The sequence below is a fragment of the Schistocerca nitens genome, chromosome 4, assembly GCF_023898315.1.
Source record: "Schistocerca nitens isolate TAMUIC-IGC-003100 chromosome 4, iqSchNite1.1, whole genome shotgun sequence".
Lineage (NCBI taxonomy): Eukaryota > Metazoa > Arthropoda > Insecta > Orthoptera > Acrididae > Schistocerca > Schistocerca nitens.
The window spans coordinates 199,803,789-199,825,547 of NC_064617.1; the positions used below are offsets into that span (position 1 = coordinate 199,803,789).

At 43.6% G+C, this 21,759-nt stretch overlaps 1 protein-coding gene across 1 annotated transcript in view; it reads right to left on the minus strand.

Annotated features, from left to right (window-relative positions):
- LOC126251764 (complexin) overlaps positions 1-21,385 on the minus strand; it is a 701,713-nt gene extending 680,328 nt beyond the window's left edge. Inside the window, exon 1 of the mRNA XM_049952384.1 lies at positions 21,249-21,385. Within this exon, the coding sequence (XP_049808341.1) occupies positions 21,249-21,261 (13 nt within the window). The 5' untranslated portion in view covers positions 21,262-21,385. The remainder of the gene's footprint in view (positions 1-21,248) is intronic.
- Between the last annotated feature and the right edge of the window lie 374 nt (positions 21,386-21,759).

The window sequence follows — 21,759 nt, forward strand, 5'->3', positions numbered from 1 at the left end:
ACGTTTTATTACTTTTTATCGGAGACATACATCTCCCTTGAATAGAAGTCTTAATCTTTCCCTTACTAAACAAGATAGCGCACTTTGCTAATAATCTGTAGTTTTAGAACTCCATGGCTCGGTCCTGTGCTTGCGCTATCCGTTTGAAAATCTCCCTCTTCTCGAGGAGTAGCGGATGGAGGAAATTGCCTTCCCCACAACAGCTTTTTCGAGAAAAATATCTCCAGAATGTGCTGCCCTAGTCTCGGCGGGAACTTGATCCCGCCAGATAGGCGCGTCCCGCGATTTCGTTACATTACAACCTCAGACGGCATAAAGCTTGTTAACTTGCAATGAGCAACTAATTGCACCATACATTTTAGCTGCCGTCATTGTAGTCAAAAACAACGAATTGTCAAGATGTGTAACTGCTACCTATAAGGAACGTTAATGAGTGCGTGACATTTCACAGTTCGTATGGAACACTGTTCAGGTAATTACGTCTCACTACGTATATTTGATTGATCCGTGTACCACTGTTTACTGACGATTATACGAAATTACAGCGTGGGAAACAATAGCACAATGTAAAGATAGCAATTATATAAAGTGATGCTCACCAAGTACTGTTGAAGCGCTGTATTGTTAAAAATGCCAGAAAAATTGGCATTTGCGAGATTTGATTAACCCTGCGTAAAATGTAGATCTTTAACCTTGCTACGTCACTGTTATGAAGTTAACAGTAAAAGGCCTCTTGAGGCTTTTGAACATTCAATAACTTTCACTAAAAAATATTTGAATTCACCTTGTTGCGCAGCTATTACTTGCTATTGTCTCATCCGTGTGCTTTGGTATGTTTTTGTATGCTCTTGTATGTATGTATGTGTGTGTGAATATATTTACGCGTGTGAGTACCTGAGTAATGTATTTATTTCTTATTGCTGTCCAGAATGTTACTTATGACGCTAGATGTGTTTATGTAGTGCAGTTAAAGGGTCTCCGTTCTGCAGTAGTTACCCGTCATGCTCCAACCTACGGTAAAAAAAAACTTTAGAAATTTCACAAATTAATATTTGATCTGTTGCTCAGGTCTGAAGCTGTAACATAAATAATGGTGAAGTACTCGGATCGCACATACCTGGTTGACGCTTATGATTGAGAAGTGGGAAAGTTCTATTAACAGCGGTTATTAGGACAACTGCTTAACAAACCCCATGGTAGGGTTAAAACCGTTATCTTTTTTTTATGACTACTTTATCAAAACGCTTGAACAATAATGACATTAAGTGTATTTGAAATAAAGAGTTCCGTCGATATCGGAAAATCTGTGACCACCACATAGAGTTCAGACTGTCCGCCCTTCATTTGAATGTGGAGAACCTTTGCCAGTGCACTACGCTTACTGGACTTTCAACTGAATGTCGTAGCTATAAACTCAACTTTGGTTTCTGTTATAATTTTTTTGTGTTAATATTTCGTCGACGTCTAAATGTTCAAGGAATGCCTTGAAAATATTCACTTGACATTCTTTTGCTTTTCTATCGTCAAATGAGGAATTAACTATGCTGCAACCCGATGTACTTCAATTTCTCGACGAAAATTTCGTGACACGAACTAAATAAGATTACAAATTTTTCTGCAAGTTCTCTGACAAATGACCATTGGCGCGCCAGAGATTCTTGATTTTCTGCATCTGAGCGCTATCGGTTGACGTGTAACGCCTTCCTAGATGACAACTATTTTCGAATCAATTTAAAGGAGGATGACTTCTCAGCCAAGATCGCATGTCTCAAGCCTTTATTTACAATGACAGGTTTCGGTAAGGCGAGAGTTACTATCATCTGAACTGTGAATAGCGTAAATCAAGTGTAAAACATTAAATTATTAAAATAGCATACAATGTCATAAATACAATACATAGAATGAATTATTATGAAACATACCTCGGTAAAGCTTAAATAAAGTGCCAAATTAGAGCTATAAATTTATTCTATATCTTAATTAGCTTGATAGCTGACGTCACATGCATTGGCATGTCGAAGTTAAAACCATTATTTACAATACGTTTCGCTAAGGTCAACTGTCCCATGCAACAATTCAACAAGTACATCATTGATACAAGAACGCCGCTGAACTGACACGCGGTGAGATTTACCGGATAATAAATTGACATTTAGTGACTATAGACGTCACCTGGGCATTCTTATTATCGCCCCCGGTAGCTGAGTGGTCAGCGTGACGTCAATGCTAAAGGCCCGGGTTCGATTCCCGGCTAGGTCGGAGATTCTCTCCGCTGATGGACTGGGTGTTGTGTTGTTCTAATCATCATCATTTCATCCCCATCGACGCGCAAATCGCTGAAGTGGCGTCAAATCGAAAGACCTGCACCCGGCGAACGGTCTACCCGACGTTATCGTCAATATAAATATGTAATTTTCGTAAAATGTAGTAACTTGTATACAGTTATAAAACATTGGATAAATACAAAATGTATTAACTTCCACCCACATTTCAGATGTTTCAGTAAATGTTTTCGCCAGTTTGACACGAAATTTACCGCTCAATCATTGCTCAATCAGACAAGACAAAAATCACGATAAACTCTGTATTCGAACAACAGCAGTTGGTAAAGGATAGGTGGTGTCATAAGCGTGGCACAATGTTGTTACTCGGGAACTTGTGACGGATACGAAATTGCCAGCAGAATCTGGCTAGCACGCTCTGTTACCGAGCGAAACAAAAGTTACATTACGTTTCGAACAGACTTCTTATAATCGGTTCAAGCATAATGTCGATACTGGTAGTGACGGCATGTTTAATGGTTCTAGGGTTCCGAATGATAATTGTTTGAACAGAAGACTTCTTACATTCTGAAATTACTAGGGTCCGGCGTGAAAGCACGTAGAAATGACGTTTTTGCATGAATGATTTCAGAAAATTTATTAAATTCAGAGCCACAGAGTGAAGTGAGGAACTGGAAATTAATTCAGTCTTATACAGTTCTGCACTTCGGTTGCCGGCCGCTGTCACCGAGTGGTTCTAGGCGCTTCAGTCCGGAACCGCGCGACTGCTACGGTTGCAGGTTCCAATCCTGCCTCGGGCATGGATGTGTGTGATGTCCTTAGGTTAGTTAGGTTTAAGTAGTTCTCATTTCTAGAGGACTGATGACCTCAGATGTTAAGTCCCATAGCGCTCACAGCCCTTTGAACCATTTTTTTGCACTTCAGTTGTTCCTGCTTCACACTTCGGTCTCACCTACACTCATCTTCTGCTTTGCATTTCTCTTCCTATCTAGACGGTATTCTGCATCTCAAAGGCCTATAATCGCCATCCGCCCCCCTCCTTATCGTCCATGTATTTTCCGTACACAAAACCGCACTCCACTCAAAATATCAGACCAGTCATTGTCTATGAGAGCAATGTCATTGGCGACGGCACTGTTGTATAAAACACTCTCGGACTAGTTGCCTTGTCAGTGCAGGGTAAAACCCCGAGCTTTCGTCGATTACCTTCATCGTTTTTGTCAGGAGCAACTGACTATCTAAACTGCTGCTGTGGTGGCCTTATGTAGCCCATAGATGCCTTGTGATTGGATGGTAATTAGTAATGCTGTCTTTGCGCCCAGAGTTTTCATTATCCAGTCCACAAGAAAGCAGTTTTAATCACACTGGTATAGAGAGTAAAATTTGTTTGTGAAGAGCGCCACTTGGATTCCGAAATTAATCATCTGAAGTACGTCTTCCGAAAGAACCGTTATGATTGACGTGACATGAAGTCAGCGTTATGCAATAAAAGAAAGTATGAAAACGTTGAACACTAACGTCATGAGCCACCGATTGTATTGTAGCGGCGCTATACTCCGCAAAATAGGTAGAATCCTGGGAAGATGACGTGTAAGATCCATTTTCCGGCCTCCTAATAAGGCAAAGGAGATGCTACAGATGCTACGGCCTGTTAAGGACAGAATCGGCGTCAGGATCCCTGGGATTTATAACATCCCTTGTAAGTGTGGAAGCAATTACATCAGTCAGTCAGTCAGTTCGTACAGTTTCCGAGCACTGCGCAGAACATCGAGGCATATTAAAAATCGGAAACTGGAGAAATCCGCAGCTGCCGAGCACAGCCTTACAAACAGACACAAAATGCTGTTTCATGAAACAACAGTTTTGTCCCAGGCTCCTACATATTGGGATTCTGTAATTGAAGTGGCTGTAGAAATAAGAAAGCGTGACAAGAACTTCATCTGTGACAGCGGATATAATCTTAGCGGTTCATAGAAGCGAGCTCTCTACGCAGAAAAGAGGCAGAGATGTTCGTCGCAAAGTTTACGCTATTGCGGGAGCGGTGACGCCACCAGCGTGGACGTTGACATCATCTGCGACAGAATTACGTAATTACCGACGAATCACGAGTCATCTACAGGCTGTATAAGGCCACCAAAGCAGCAGTTGAGACTGCCAGATGCTCCTGACGAAGATGATTAAGGTAATCGTCGAAAGCTAGAAGTTTTACCCGGAAAGTGAGAGGATGTTTTACACTACAGATGTTTTTAAAATTGCAGATTTAGTTGTTTCGCAGCACGTACTTTTATGGTTAAATAATTGCTTTCCCATTATAATTCTGAGATACATTTATTTACTATATGTGATGTTCTCATTGTCTGAGGCATCTAGATGATTGCTCAGTTTCAACCGATCGCATAGTTATAGATATCTCTCTTATGTTTGACCCAATGAATATACTGCTCGTTTTATTCTTAGTAAATTTCAACCCTTTCTGCTAGTATGCTGTATTCAGTACTACTGTCACGATGTGCAGTGACAGATCGTCTTCCATTAAAATCTTTAGCAAATATTGTGCTTGTAAACATTTTCCGCAGATAGCTACTCTATAGTTTTCGGAACGAATCTTACAGCCTGCAGTGGAGTATGTGTTGTTTTGAAACTTCGTGGCAGATTAAAACTCTGCTCTCGATCGAGACTCTGCCCCGGAACTTTCCCTAGATCTAAAAGAATGACAGATGTACTGGAAGACAAGAAACTGTGGGAGTAAGTTGGGATCATAACTGCACACTTCAGCTGATAAAACCATTGTCCTGGAAAACGAAGGTACTGGGATCGATTCCAGGTCTTTTGTGTTCATTAAAATACTTTTCCACTATTTGTTCTATGTATTACATGCGATATAAATGGGAGGACATCCTAGTTTGACTCCTCTGATCGTCTTTTGTTATCACATTTGCTAAACGTGTAGTGGTGTTCTGCTTCAGGTACACGGGGTGATTCAGGTGCGCTTACCGATGTCGTTTTATGCAACTCGCAGTATTGTGTCTGTCCTTCATAGACCACGTGCGTGATTTTAATATTCTCTTTCTCGCTAGGCGCAAGCGATTAGTCCCGGAGAAAAAATGAACAGTACCTTTTTGTAGAAATGTAACGTAGCTAAATTTTGTACTAGGATTCGTTTTCACTGGAGGCCACAGTTTTCGAATTATTCAAGACAAACGTGCATAAGTGACCCTCAACCACACTTCCATCCCAAAACTCATTCCTCACCACTCAGGATTGCTAATATGTTGTTCGTTTACTACATCCTACAACTATACAAAAATTTCCAAGTTCGTGAACTATTCCTGATATTCGACCTTTTTTGGTGTCTATTGATTGAGCTATCACGCCACCAACACAGTCGACTGTTTCGTTAACGTTATGAGTTTAAACGTCCCCATCAAGGTAATGGAAGGAAAACGACGTTTGTAAACGTTACGCTAAAACTAATTATGTTGACAATTCGATCCAAACTTAAGCCTTGCAAGCACAGTAGTTTCGTAATCAGACGGCCTGACATCAGCAACGATGTAATTGTTTATTTTTAGCTGTTTATCGTTAGGTAAAGTTTACACAGACGTCAGTTTTACAAAGTGTTCGACTAAGCCAGTGCAGCAATAAGGCCAATCAATGAAGACCAGAAAATGTCGGATGAGGGAAATAATTCGTGCAATATCAAATTTTTGTACAGTGGTAGGAGGGAGAGTGACGAACAACGTACTGCCGGTGAGAGCTGAGTGTGGGAATGAAGGTGCGTTTGAAGATCACTTTTGTACGTTTGTCTTGAATAAGTCGGAAACTACAGTCCGTAGTGAAGACGTGATCCACTACAAAAAGGTCCTGTTCAATTTTTCTATACCACTAATAGCTTGCGCCTAGCGAGTAACATAATACGAAAATCTCGAGCGTGGTGTTGAAGGCCAAACATAACATAGCGGGTTGCATAAAAGTACATTGGTAGGTGTAATTGAATTTCCCTGTATAGGCTTTTAATGGACGATCTTTTTTCAGCAACTCGTTACCCAGGTGAGGGAATACCACTAGTCGCTCTCTGAGGTAACACTGATTTGGCTGAAAGAGTCGAATGAAGGCGGCAAAAACCGTACACATATCCGGAAAGGACAAACCGAGAGGAATGCGAAACCTGAAAGCCAAAAATGGTCAACAGTCTGTGAACAAAACCACAAATGCAAACCGAGACAAATAAACAAGAGAAGGTATTAATTGTATGCCAACAGTGACGTTGACGATCAGAAAGCTTCAGGTACGTCAAATACGTAACTTGTATTTTATGTATTGTATTCTATGTAAACCGGGGACCTACAAACGACGGAGAGGCTCCCCCCCCCCCCCCCCCCCCGCCGCAGCCACAGTAGTTCGCAACCCCACGACGACCACCGCAGTCCGCTTCACCCCTCCGCCACCCCACACCGAACCCAGGGTTATTGTGCGGTTCGGTCCCCGGTGGACCCCCCCAGGGAACGTCTCACAGCAGACGAGTGTAACCCCTATGTTTGTGTGGTAGAGTACTGGTGGTGTACGCGTACGTGGAGAACTTGTTTGCGCAGCAATCGCCGACATAGTGTAACTGAGGCGGAATAATGGAAACCAGCCCGCATTTACCGAGGCAGATGGAAAACCGCCTAAAAACCATCCACAGACTGGCCGGTTCACCGGACCTCGACACAAAATCCACCGGGAGGATTCGTACCGGGGACCAGGCGCTCCTTCCCGCCCGGAAAGCAGTGCGTTAGACCGCACGGCCAACCGGACGGGCCAAAACTACGTAACTTAGTATCATCGGCATAGTGCAGCAGCATAATCACTTAATAAAGGCAAGTCTTCCGATCAGGATGACATACTAGTAAGATTTCTTTCAGAATAGCCCAATACTTAACAATCATACCCAAACGTCCCTCTGACGAAACATCCATACCAAAAGACTGTAAACTTGCACAATTCATACCAATATTCAAGAAAGGAAGCAGGAATAATCCGCTGAATTACAGACCCAGATCAGTAACGTCGATGTGCAGTAGGATTCTGGAACATATAATGTTTTCGAACACTATGAGTTACCTCGAATGTAACGGTCTAGTGACACACAGTCAGCAAGGATTCAGAAAATACCGTTCTTGTGATACACAACTAGCTCTATATTAGCACGAAGTAATGATTGGTATCGACAAGAGATCTCAAATTGATTCCATACTTCAGGATTTTCGAAAGGCTTGTGAATCCGTTCCTCACAATAGACTTCTAATCAAATTGTGTGCATATGGATTATGTCTTCAGTAGTGCAACTGGATCCAAGATTTCCAGTCACAGTTAGTAGTAATTGACGGAAAGTCATTGAGTTTAACAGAAGTGGTATCCGGCGTTCTCCAAGGAAGTATTACAGGTCCTCTTCTGTTCCCAATCTTCATAAACAATTTAGGTGATTCCTGAGCGGCCGTCTTAGAATATTTGCAGATGACGATGTCACTTATAGTATAATAAAGTCATCAGACAATCAAAACCAATTGCAAATTGAGTTAGACATGATATCATTGTGCGAAAAGTGGCAATTGGCTCTCAGGAAGTAAAATTGAGAGGTCATCCACAAAAGCATAAAAAGAAATGCATTAAATTTTGATTACACCATAAAGTGCATAAATGAAAAGGATTTTAATTTGACTATACACCTAGGAATTACAATTACAAACAACTTGCTGGCCGCTGTGGCCGAGCGATTCTACGCGCTTCTCTCCGGAACCGCGCTATTGCTACTGTCGCAGGTTCGAATCCTGCCTCGGGCATGGATGTGTGTGATGTCATTAGGTTAGTTAGGTTCAATTAGTTCTAAGTCTAGGGGACTGATGACCTCAGATGTTAAGTCCCATAGTACTTAGAGACATCTGAACCATTTTTTTTACAAACAAGTTAGGTCACTCACATAAATAATGTTGTGTCGAAGGCAACCGAAAACTACATTTTATTGGCAGAACACTTAGAAAATACACCAACCTACTAAAGAGACTGCCTACTGATGCTTGTTCGTCCTGTGTTAGAATACTGCTGTGTGGTATGGAGTCCTTAGCAGGTAAGACTCACGGCGGACATCGAAAGAATTGAAAGTAGGTTAGCTCGGTTTGAATTGTAGCGAAAAGGGGGAGAGTGCCAAGTGTATGATGAGCGAGCGGGGATGGCAGTCATTAAAACAAAGGCGTTTCTCCTTACGGCGAGATCTTTTCACGAAATTTGAGTCACCAACTTTCTCCTCTGATTGTGAAAATATTTTATAGTCACCAACCTACATCGGGAGGAATGAAACAAGGGGAATCAGAGCAAGTACAGAAAGATTCAATAGTTCTTTTTTCCCACGGGTAATCAGAGATGGGGTCTGACCCTGGTAGATGAGTGGTCAGCGCGACGGAATGTCATACTTAACGGCCCGGGTGCGATTCCCGGCTGGGTTGGAGATTTTCGCCGCTCAGGGACTGGGTGTTGTGTTGTGCTTATCATCGTCATTTCATCCCCATCGACACGCAAGTCGCCGAAGTGGCGTCAACTCAAAAGACTTGCACCAGACGTACAGTCTACCCGACGGGAAGCCGCAGCCACTGGCATTTCCATTAGAGACGGGAATAGAGAGAGAAATGGTCTGAAGATGGTTCGAACAACCCTGTGCCATGTACTTCAGTGTGAATTGCGGGGTAGTCATGTAGAGGTTTATGTAGAACGCAACTGAACGAGAAAAGCGCGCACACTTTCCTCCTATGTTAGGCCGCAGATGGTGTAGCTAACTGAAGCGAAGTCTACGCCGCCCAGCTCTGGGTGGCGATCGCTGTTTCGTTCATCTCGATATGTACATCCAAGTCCGGCAACGATACTAAACTTCCCTTCCAATCCACAACCTTCTCTATCCAAATAGGAAATTTTTATTCCCTTTTACTCTATCTAACGCATTTTCCAGTAGTATAAACTGATATAAAATGCAGGACCGCAAATCAAATCTGGTTATTCTGATTTAGGACCTGTACGATTTCCGTAAATCATTTCAGGCGATCTCCGTGCGATTCTAGCAGAGACAGAGCTGTTTCTCTAATGACTTCGATATCGAAAGACGTTTAAACGGCAACACTCCGTCTTTAGCGTCCCGTGCCTCTTTACTTATTGAGTGCCCCTGCTATTGGCGGGTCGATAAGTCAGAGCGGAGCCTTGGCAGCCGTCGGTGTGGTAATCAAGACGTGGGGAGCGCCGCGCAGGATATCGAGTGGCCACGCCCCTTGCCCCTCCCCCTGGCCGCCCCTTTGAGGGCACCCACAGCACCCCACCCCGCCCCCCACATCCAGCGCCAAATTGAATTCACGGCCTCGGCTCGGAGCGGCCCACAGGCGCAGTGCGGCGCTTACGGCCAAAGTGCGTGGCGTGTGGCGGCGTGGACTGCCGGCGACGCGACGTCGCCCAGGAGTGGAAGGCGGCGCAGAAAGCAGAAGAGCGGCCGGGGTCGCCGGGACACAACCGCCGCACCTGGTCCGACACCCACCACTCCACATAACAAGGGCGGCACCGCCCCGTCCAGAGGAGCGCTCTTCTGCTCAGCGCCGGCCGCCGGTGGCCGAGCGGTTCTAGGCGCTTCAGTCTGGAACCGCGCGACTGCTACGGTCGCAGTCCCATAGTGCTCAGAGCCATTTGAACCTTCTGCTCAGCAGGCATCCAGCTCCACGCACGACATCTCATGCAACAAGCTGAGGAATCACCTGGCTAAACAAAGTGTGGTTGATGGCCGACCTTACTATACTTGCCTACACGTACAGATCACGCTGCTGGTGTAAAGACGCAATTCCTTCGAGTATGGTCACAGACGTTGCAGATCTCACAATAATGCAAAGGAAGACGTGATGCCGCAATAAAGCCGAGCAAATCCGCAACAACCTGATTCTCCCATATCGAGCTACCTACTCATCATACCACCACTACAACGCGCATCCGACAAGGCCACGGCTGTTATCCTTAACATGTTTATAGAATGAAAGTTCAGCTACCTCGGTACTGTGAAGCACACCCAACTAAAACTGCAGAGATCAACCACGTGATACTAAGACCTTGACGTGGAAACAGACTGGTCGCCAGTTCCTCAGAGCCTTGGACAGGAACCCTCAATCTGCCAGAACCTGTTACGGCAGCTGTCCACTACGGAATATGCCAGTATTGCCGTACTTCTGCACGAAGCAAATATCCAGTCAGACACAAAGGATGCAGCGTGAGAAGATGTGGTACATGAATAGCTTTGAAAGTAAGACTCTGTTAAATGTATTATGAAGTTTAACTGGTATTCATTCAATTATTACTGACTATGCTGTATATAAAAAATACTATGCACTGGCTAAATGGATAAGCCCAAGGGCCAATAAATGCAAAAACAAAAAAATAAAAACTGCTCGCATAACCAATAATTTGCCATGACATAGGAGGCAGTCAAGTTGTTCATTTCATTTAGTGCACAAAATTTTAAGTACCAATCCAATGGAGATCAGATGCAGCAAGTTGTGCTGCGAGTTGTGCCCACTGTCTGGACGCCAAACAGACTGAAAACTATTATTGCTTCGTCCACCATTTTACCCGAGTTCGACTCCCGACGCCCCGACGCCACAATGCCCATCACTCCGTTTGACGCTGTTTTGTTTTTTGGAGGGTGCACTAATTTTCCGGGAAATGCCCATTCTCTCCTTTTTATTGAGGGCTACATACAAAATATTGTATCAGTTCACAATGAAAATTGAGGGTCACACATAAAATATTGTATCAGTTCGCAATGCAAAGGTGGTGGACAAAAATAGACGAATACCACCAAAGTAGACCACAAAGACTCAGTAATACTGAGATCTGCTGACTGTGGTGGGCAGAGGAGATGCAACAATTCATTATTGTCTCACAAAACGAATACCTGACGATACAAGCTGTGTGAACAATGACGCTGTCGTCTTCGAGCACAGCGTCACCATTTAGGAACAAGTTTTGTATCGTAGGATGGACCTGATCAGCCACAAATGTCACATAATCGTTTGCAGTAATGCAACTTTGCAGAGTAACAATGGGGCCCATTACCACGATACGGCTGCTCAAACCATCACCGAACCCTCCCCCCCCCCCCCCCCCCCCCCATGTTTCACGTTTGGGACGTAAGCTGTTCCAGAAGTTGTAAACAGTGTGAAACAAGACTCTTACGATAATGACCTTCTCCCATTGCTCCTTAGCGTAGGTTTTATGGCTTCGGCACTAGGGTTTCCTGTTAGAGGCATTTGCAGCACTAATGAGTGGTACTGGAATTTCAGCTCGCCCTGAATTTGCCTGGTTCTGGTCCTTCTTTCGTATTGTTTTGGTGCTGACAGGTTTCATGAGTGCGACATTCAGGTCTGCAGTGACTTTTCGGCGGTCGTCCTCACATTTTTTGTCACAATCCTCTTAAATGAACGTCCGTGACGTTCACTGAACACATACATTCGTCCGCGGCATGACTTAGCGGATGATGTTATTCCGGTTTCCCTGCATGCAGCGTAAACCCTCCATACTGTCCTATGGAATCACAGAACACCTCAGCTACCTTTGTTCCTGAAGCACGCACCATACGCGCACCAACAATAAGCCCACCTTCGATTTCAATAGGCTCTGACATAATGCAGTCACAATTACTCAGAACAATGAGCGTCAATGACAGTTTGAACATATTGAGGATATTACACAGGATCCGCTCGTGGTCAACCAGAACAACGCCACTAACAGGCTAGGCTACCGTATGCATTTGTTTTCAATCATGCGTTTCTTACGGTGTTACATACCCTCTGTATATTACTGACTAAAGTACATAGAGCAGTTGACAGACTTCTGAAGACCACCGACGAAAGACACAATATTTGTTTACTAATAACTTGATATAAAAGTCTTAATCAGATTAGGTTACACTTCCAAGAAGATCTAAATACATTCGCTTGGTTATGAATTTGGTGAGCGAGCCGTAGCCATCGAAGACTGATGGTGGCTATCTTCATATTAGCTGGCAGGATGTCGGCCCTTCAGTAGACCTGCTGGCTCTCCAGTTGAACTCCAGCTGACTCTCCATCTCGACCTTCAGTCGTAGGTTGGCGCAGCCCAATAAATACTCGACAGCCAGAAGCGGAATGAGCAAAGTTCTGATTCCGTCCATGTGACCGGCGCAGTAATACAGTGCGACGAAGTCGTCTCCTTCTGGCTCACCGCTGCGACTGCTCTACGTCGGACCGAAATTATCATGTAGCCTGCCACATGCGCCTGATTTGCACGCAACCCCGCAGACTCTGCTCTAACGGGTGGAGCCTTCTTGCCCAGTGGATACAACACAGCGTTTCGCAGCTCTGATCCCCTCCTCATAGTCGACGAGATCTCAAAAAATGTGTGAGGCATCCCAAGCCTTGTTTAAATTTAAACATGACTGCACAACTCGAAGCATCTGCTGAAGACTACTATGTCGTTCGTCGTAAATATGGTGAATAAATCGGACGTAACAACTCGTCTGAAAACCTCAAAGCATTTCATTAATCAGTCATATAGAGGAAACCTGCAAGATAATGCAGTATACAGTCTCACTTACGCAGTAAAATTTGTTAACGACGTGCTTCGAATGTGTAGTAGCCAGCTTTAAGTATTAGATCTTTGTGCTGGACTGGGAGTCGAAACCAGAATCTTTGTTTTTTGCGAGCAAATGGTCTGCCGACTGAGCTACCCGGGCACGACTCATGACCGGCATTCAAAGCTTTATTTGCGCCAGTAGCTCTCTCTTATTTTCGAAACCGTGACGACGGTTCGTGAGATGAGCGTTTATAGCTCAGTCGGTCGAAGAATATCGTGTTACGTCTATGGTATAGAGCTCACCTCTAGAGGTAGCGCAACGGTTAAGGAAATAAGGCACCAGCTCTCGAGGCGGACGGACGTGGTAAGTGTTAAGAGACGTGTGTTTCGAGTTCGTGTAGACGTTGCCCAAATAATGTAGAGCAGGAGGTTACGGAGTGCTCGTAAATTAAAGTACAATTTTTTCGGATTTGTATCTTTCGAAGTGCATAGGGTACTGATCTTTCACCCATTTTAGTGTTTTGTATGTCTGTAAATGAGAGGCGAATGACAGCTATATGAAAGAATCCTGATTTTAATCAAGCAATGATAGCTTACAGGTGATGTAATGCTATTGACAATGTTGTTTAGTTAGCGTAAGACGTTTCTCAGTTCACAACAGACAACCGCTATGTTACAATTTAGAAGATTTGCACGCGAAAGGCAAATGTCCTGCGTTCGTGTCTCGATCAGGCACATAGGTTTAATCTGCCAGGCAGATTCACATCAGCGCAAACTGCACTGCGCAGTGGAAATTCTTCTCGAAATTTCAGTGTTACTGCAGCATGACGTCAGTTCCTCACAGGGTGGACAAACAACTTGATAAAAAGTGTCCCAGAAGTGTAGGAGACGTACATTATTGCCATTAACCAAATATCATCGTTTTAGTATAGAGAACTTTCACAGAAAGTGGGAAAGTTTATCTTGTGTTCTCAGACAGGAACTATTACAACACTTTTACGGTGGCTAGAGAGACGTACTTTGGAAAGCATGAAGGGGCTTGAAGAAAGAAGTTACACATTATTATGGCTCGTCATGTCACTTTTAATGAATGCTGTGCTACTCCTGAATGTGACACAGACACTTGATATTATTTTTCGACACGGTCAGTAAATTTCTGTAAATAACGGCCGGAAGGTTCTACTTGTTCCTCGACAATTGACATTCGCTCTTCGGTCACGGAGCCATTCGAGAACCGATGTGTCAACGTCCCCCATCACTGGAAAATCTCTTTATCCCCTGATGTTCTGCCAGCTTTCAAAAAAGATGAAAATTGCATGGTGTCAGACCCTGCTTTCTTTCCGATTAGCATAGCTCGCTTCTGTGCAGCCTTGGTCAAATATCACTGCAGTTGGACCTGACATTGGTCTTGGTGCGTGTACTGCCAGAATTTAACTGTAAATCTGTGTTCAATTTAGAGGTTTTGTCCACAAGAATCATACGTCCCGCGTACCTTAAATTTTGACTAACTTCCCAGTTGCAACGGCATTTCACTCCCTCACTGCATCTTAGCTGGATTCCTGTTTGGCCAAATGCGACGTAAGAATGGCAGACCAAACGTAAACCTCGACAACAACGATTTCAAAAAAACAAAACAACCTGTTATCTGTACCCCATTAGAACTGTAAGCAGGAGACCTGAAACATGAGCTCTCTTCGGTCAATGAGCCACTCGTGTTGGGAGGTGGTTTTAACGTGGGACTACATGTGTAACTTAGTTCCTGAAATCCCTGCGTCCGTCGTATTTTTCTTCCGGTTTTTCGAAGACAAACCCATACTCCAAAATCCTGTGAAAACGAAGGTGCCTCTCCTAAAAAGAGCGCCGGTCTTTGATTCAGGAGCCTGCCGGAGTTGCCGTGCGGTTCTATGCGCTACAGTCTGGAACCGAGCGACCGCTCCGGTCGCAGGTTCGAATTCTGCCTCGGGCATGGATGTGTGTGATGTCCTTAGCTTAGTTAGGTTTAATTAGTTCTAAGTTCTAGGCGACTGATGACCTCAGAAGTTAAGTCGCATAGTGCTTAGAGCCATTTGAACCATTTTTTTTTGATTCAGGAATATAACCAAATATATAAAGCCATTTGTGATTTTATATGGGGCAGGAATATGTCTTTGTCTGTGTTACATTAATACCTATAGCACAAGTAATCGTTTTATGGTGACTTATGGTTTATATTCTACTTTAGCTGTAGTCGGTGTAACGTCAAGGTTTCTTAGCTAGAGGTTATGTTTTTATAAGCAACCTGTACCATTAACCTTAATTACTGAGCAGGTTCTGTTTGTAGCGATTTATGTACTTATAGTCAACGTAACCGTCGTGATTTTTCGGGTCTCTTTCCACATACACACACACACATATGACGAAATTTATTTGAGAGGAGGAAAAAAAAAGTATTGCTCTTTAGGTCTGGCGGTTTAAATTTCATCTGCCATTCTTACGCGACATATAGGCGGACAAGCATCCAGCTACTGTATACATGTCAGACCTCGTATCAGCACAGTCAGATACGGTTATTCGACTACGGGAGACACAACTTGAGGTAATGGCAAGGTTTAACGAAACGTGTTCCGCAGAGTCAAGAGTGCAACCGCTGAATTCAAAACTGGTAATGGATGCGTCCATTTGGATTGTTAAGTACCCGTTCCAGTGAATAGACTGCAAACTATGTAACTGAAAGCGTCGTTTCTAGCTGTGCTTTAGGTGCTGTGCGATTGTCGTTTCCTGATAATTTATTTTTATGGGGCCTATCCTAAGTATTGGATCCAGTGATTGTACGTAGGTCATGTGACACATATCTTAGTTCGTAACCATGCATGCGTCTCATCGTTTTCCGATAATTTCCATTTTTTGGCCCAACAGACAATTTACACATGCAGAATGAATATTTCCTTCATATATGACTGTTCTTTCCTCTCACGTAACCTTCGTCATATCCGTATGTGGAAACATAAACGAAAAATAGTTATAGTTACGTTGACTATAGGTGGAAAAATCGCAGCGAACAGAACCTGCTCAGTAATTAAAGATAATGGTACAGAATCCTTTTAAGCACAAGCCCTCTAGCTAAAGAACCTTGACATAACACTAATTACAGCTGAAAGAGAATATCAAATGCCAATAGAAAGTTTGAGAACTGTTTCGAACAGAAAACTGCGCCAACGACTGCAGCACTTGGCCAGGTATCTGGAAACCGGACGGCTATATGGAACACCAACGTGGGAAGGTGCGCCGTGGAGATACCATGTCGTTATGACATAGGAGCCTTACCAGTACACTGGCGCAATGCATGTATCACGCAACACCGTCACAAAGGACTCTTTGACGTCCACGTTTCAATTCAGTCATTCTCGTCGGATATTCATATTACAGGAAGGCTGAACGTTGATGATAATTATAATATGGCAATGTCATTCGATTCGATTGCTACATGGCAATGTCACTGGATTCGATTACGTATCTCTGCCTTTCTTCAGCAACATTCTTTTCATATGAGGCACCCTAAACCCCAGCGCCCTATTCAAAGATGTACCCCTCTACGATTCCACAGCAGAAGACGGCAATCTTGCATAGTGTGTCCCATATATTTTGATTACGCCAAGAAACTTTCCGTCCAGAAGACAAATAAGAAATGCGTGAAGCAAATATTGTTTAGATATCAGGGGGACATTAATGAGCATGATTGTCTCTTTGTAATTTTCTTCGATATGAACATATGAACAGCAGAAACTCTTTTTTTAAATACAACCCACTAGTTTTTACTCGGTAACGCACTTTCTATCCTCAAGATCTGTTCAAAACTGTAACACAAAATTGACGTATACTCTCCTGTTGCAGCACTGTGCATGTACAAGGGATAACTGAATGACCGGTGTGAATATTCCTTGCGGTTTTATTAGTTTACCGTCAGCCTCAGAAAGTGGACGAGTACATTATTCCTGGAAAAAAACACTGTGTGTTCTCTTCAACAGACACAAGTAAGAGTGAATTTCAGTATCACTGCACATTGAGAACTATGCGTTGGGTTGTAATTGAAATCAAACTCTGCCTTTTCTGGACCATGCTGTTATCAATTAGGAATCCTAGCAGGTCCCATTCCAAGTTTCACTTTACCAGTATTTGCGACTTGCTCTTGAACTGAGGGTGGAGCTGACGTGTCTCTGACACTAAAGTCATTTAAGACTGAACAGCAGCTTACCTGGAGCAGGACGGGGGAAACGATTCACCCTGGCTTCTTCAAGTGAAACATCCCACTGTCTGAGATTTCGGGAATTCATACAAAGATCAAACCAGACAGGTGGACAGATATTGGAGCGCCGCAATTACAGTTTGTGCGATTTATGTTTTTCGTAATTTTCGTAAATCAACTAGGACGAATAGCGGAGAGCGTGTAGGCCACGGACTACTGGCATTCTAGTCCAAACTAGTGCTCCGTCTCAAATGACCTGCACACAGACGGGATGCGGCTTTTCGCGGATGATGCTGTAGTATACAGAGAAGTGGCAGCATTAGAAAATTGTAGCGAAATGCAGGAAGATCTGCAGCGGATAGGCACTTGGTGCAGGGAGTGGCAAATGACCCTTAACATAGACAAATGTAATGTATTGCGAATACATAGAAAGAAGGATCCTTTATTGTATGATTATATGATAGCGGAACAAACACTGGTAGCAGTTACTTCTGTAAAATATCTGGGAGTATGCGTGCGGAACGATTTGAAGTGGAATGATCATATAAAATTAATTGTTGGTAAGGCGGGTACCAGGTTGAGATTCATTGGGAGAGTCCTTAGAAAATGTAGTCCATCAACAAAGGAGGTGGCTTACAAAACACACGTTCGACCTATACTTGAGTATTGCTCATCAGTGTGGGATCCGTACCAGATCGGGTTGATGGAGGAGATAGAGAAGATTCAAAAAAGAGCGGCGCGTTTCGTCACAGGGTTATTTGGTAACCGTGATAGCGTTACGGAGATGTTTAGCAAACTCAAGTGGCAGACTCTGCAAGAGAGGCGCTCTGCATCGCGGTGTAGCTTGCTCGCCAGGTTTCGAGAGGGTGCGTTTCTGGATGAGGTATCTAATATATTGCTTCCCCCTACTTATACCTCCCGAGGAGATCACGAATGTAAAATTAGAGAGATTCGAGCGCGCACGGAGGCTTTCAGACAGTCGTTCTTCCCGCGAACCATACGCGACTGGAACAGAAAAGGGAGGTAATGACAGTGGCACGTAAAGTGCCCTCCGCCACACACCGTTCACACCGTTGGGTGGCTTGCGGAGTATAACTGTAGATGTAGATGTAACATTCTAACCTTCCTTCTTCCCCCTGTTATGTGATTATTAGTATTACGAACTCTACATATTAATCATTGCGTCACTTCGCCCGGTTCGCTCGTACGTTTACAGTGTCGACACACACTCCCTTGCACAGCTGCCGGCCGGGGTGGCCGAGCGGTTCTAGGCGCTACAGATTGGAACCCCGCGACCGCTACGGTTGCAGGTTCGAATCCTGCCTCGGGCATGGGTGTGTGTGTTGTCGTTAGGTTAGTTAGGTTTAAGTATTTCTAAGTTCTAGGGGACTGATGACCTTAGAATTTAAGTCCCATAGTGCTCATAGCCTCGCACAGCTCACTCAGTAGCATTCATAAGAGAAAGCGAATGGTGAACACCAGCTTACGCAAATGTGATCATTGAACAAATGTATGAAACATGCAGGTCAAATTGGTCGAGGGTCTAGCAAGAGTATATGCTTTTGAAGATATTTTTATCATCAGGTGAGGTTAGATGTGGCCTTTTACAACTATTATGAGCAAACTGTTGAACACTCAGACATATCAGTAAGAATGGAAGATGTTTTGAATCATAAAAAAATAATTATATACCGAAAAAGAAGCATATCTTACTGCTTATATGCATTTGGCATTACAATCTTTCGTGTAGTTTTCACTACATCGTCACAAGATCAACTAAAACTACTTTCAGAACGATAAGAATCGAAATATCAGCGACACTTTAACACGTTTCGGAAAATTCATTAGACACTTTGCACTCAGTTCTCGCTGATATCTCTTCCGCGCCATGAGCTGTGTGCCGGAGTTGCGCTATGCGACCGGGTTGCAGATCGAATGTCTGTCGCGCCAGTTCGATGGGCGTGGCCAAGAAGTGTTGCGTTAGGAGTGTCTCTGCGTTATTTTTTTCTGTTTGCTTTTTAACCTCTGTTAGTTCAGAGATCTTTGGTACACGATTTCTCCTGCAGCTTATAAAATAGCGCAGATAAGTGCGCTTATTTCTTATTAATCTCTTAGGTCAATTTGAGACATGTGAGAGAGTCAGATGATAAATATAAACTGATTTAAAGAGTAACAATTTGATATACGATGAAATAGCTTAGTACTGTGACGAAAGAGAATGTGGCAAACAAAGCAAAATTTCTGTGGCTCACATCCATAAATGGCATCCGTTAATGAATTAATTAGGTTGCTGCAGATCTCATTATGCGACCCACATTAAACCTGATAAATTATGCCTAAAACTGAACGCGTTTGAAGCAAATAGATGAACTTTCTGGTGTTTATGCACAACATCAGTACGAATTATTTCTGTAAGATCTCTCTTCAGTACTTGCAGGTGACAGCAGTGTTTCAAGCTGTGCATTGGTAGTGTGCTTCAACTGTACAGCACATACCTGAAACGATAATGTCATAACCGAATATTGAAAAGTACCGGTGTTTCATAATAGTAAGTAGTATAAAACTTAACCTTCAATAAAAGAAAATCTATAGTGGCCCTTATAGATTTAGATCCACGGCTAATAAAGTTAAGAAACTGTGTAATTCATTTTCTGGAACGACAAAAATTGACCGTTGAGAAATATATAATTCACAGAGGAGAAGTACTGAAACTTCACCTCTCGTAGTACTTCATTTGGTCTCTCCTGGAAGTTTACTTGATGCAATGTGAGGAAACTTTACCTGTCTGGCGTCCATATTATCCTAAGTTTCCAATCGAATGTTGGTGCAACTTGTAACCCAGGCGGCTAATTAAATCGATACGGGGTATTAGCGGAACCCCGCAGTGCGGAATGAAAGGGTTCGCCCACCGTAACTCAACGGAGAGGCTCTTTCGTTCCAATCAATTTACCTTGCAATTCAGAGGTGAAAACATATATTAAGGATAGCGGCTCGTGTGCTGAGGGTACTGGTTATGGAAACCAAGTCGACTAATATAATAATTTCACTTTACGATGATTATGAAAGAATTTGTAAGATTATGTTTTTCTTAACGCATTTATTTGTGAAATACGGCGAGTGTATTATCATGAAACAGACACACTCTGTCACAGTTTTTGAAATTTATCTTCATGTTTCAGAACCACTACAAATTTATGGTCATTCATCAAATATACTTTCTTATGGAGCTCTTATCGAAGCTGAGAGGTATGTTTGGAGGCTAGTCATTACCTATATATAGCATCAGGAAATAATTTGCTAAATTTACTAAGCCCAATATATTCTAAGAAGTTCGTGTTACTATTACATAATTATAAATGTATTTAATTCTGAAAAACACCCTATATATCACCGTATATATATGTCGCATCATTCCAATATTTTTTTTACGATATTTAAAATTGATTTTGTAAAATGTTGACTTCTTAATGACTTTCGAACATTGCCTCTTACTTTAGAAAATAATACTATGCATGCTACACCCACAAACACAGTTGAAGTATCCAAAGAACAATCTAAAAGTTGCGGGAAACTTCTCCGTCTCAACAAAAACTTTCAAAAACTATTCGCGGTTCTGTAGAACGGAGAAAAACTAAAGACACTGGCAGCTGAATTAACCTAAGCAGATAATTTTCTAAACTAAAGATTAAGATTTTTCTCTGTAACTATAAAAAAGATGGTCCACTGAAAATGGCTTTGTTTCTGGATTCAGACAATACCTTATTATGATGTCTACTGAGAGTCATATATGCGACAGGATTTCGATCATAGCAAATTGCTCAAGCTCGCAATCTGTTTTACTTTACAAGACATCATTAAGGTTTAGGTTCAATAATAATAATGGGCCTTTTTCGAGTACAAATATATGAAATATTCAGCTAAATGTTTCTGGAGTACCTGTGTGGTCCCAGTGTAATTTCAGCTATCTTCCTTGCAGATACTTCATTGTAAAAAGTTTTGTTCGAGTGCAAGTAATTGGAGATATTGTTGTATATTGAAGAAGCGCACAAAATAGCGAGATGCGGTATTGGCAGAGCCGCGTTCACTTACTTATGGCACGAATTGAGAGAAGAGTTTCAAGTGGCTGAGCCTACCTAAGATATCCATGACGAGTGTCGGCTGTCCACTGTCGGTGCGCGGTGTCTCTCACACGGGCATCGGCGCGGCTCGGTTCGGCGCACGCACACAGCGGCCGCACGTGCGGTGGAGGCGGAGGCGGCGGCGATGTCGGCTGCCCGGCTGGCGCGTCCTGCCCCTGGCGTCGCTGCGTGTGGGCCGCCCCGCCGACCACGTGACGTCACAGCACGCACAGTGCATCGCCGCCGCCGCGACGCTAGGGGCCCGCGCCCGACTAGGAGGGTGGGGGTGGCGAAAATACGGAAAGGGGGCTGTCCGGCCGCTTCCCCCTCCCGGCCGCCACGAGGGACGCTGCGCCGCTGCATGGCGCATCGATTATTACGTATGCGCATTGTCGACGGAAAGAGCCGAGCGCTGCCGAACGCCGCAGGGGAGGCCCCGAAGCTCCACCCCGTCGGCGCTCGGCGCTCGGCGCGCGGCGTCGGCAGACGCTCTCGAAGCGCCGTCGTGAGAGGACGCGTCGCGGAC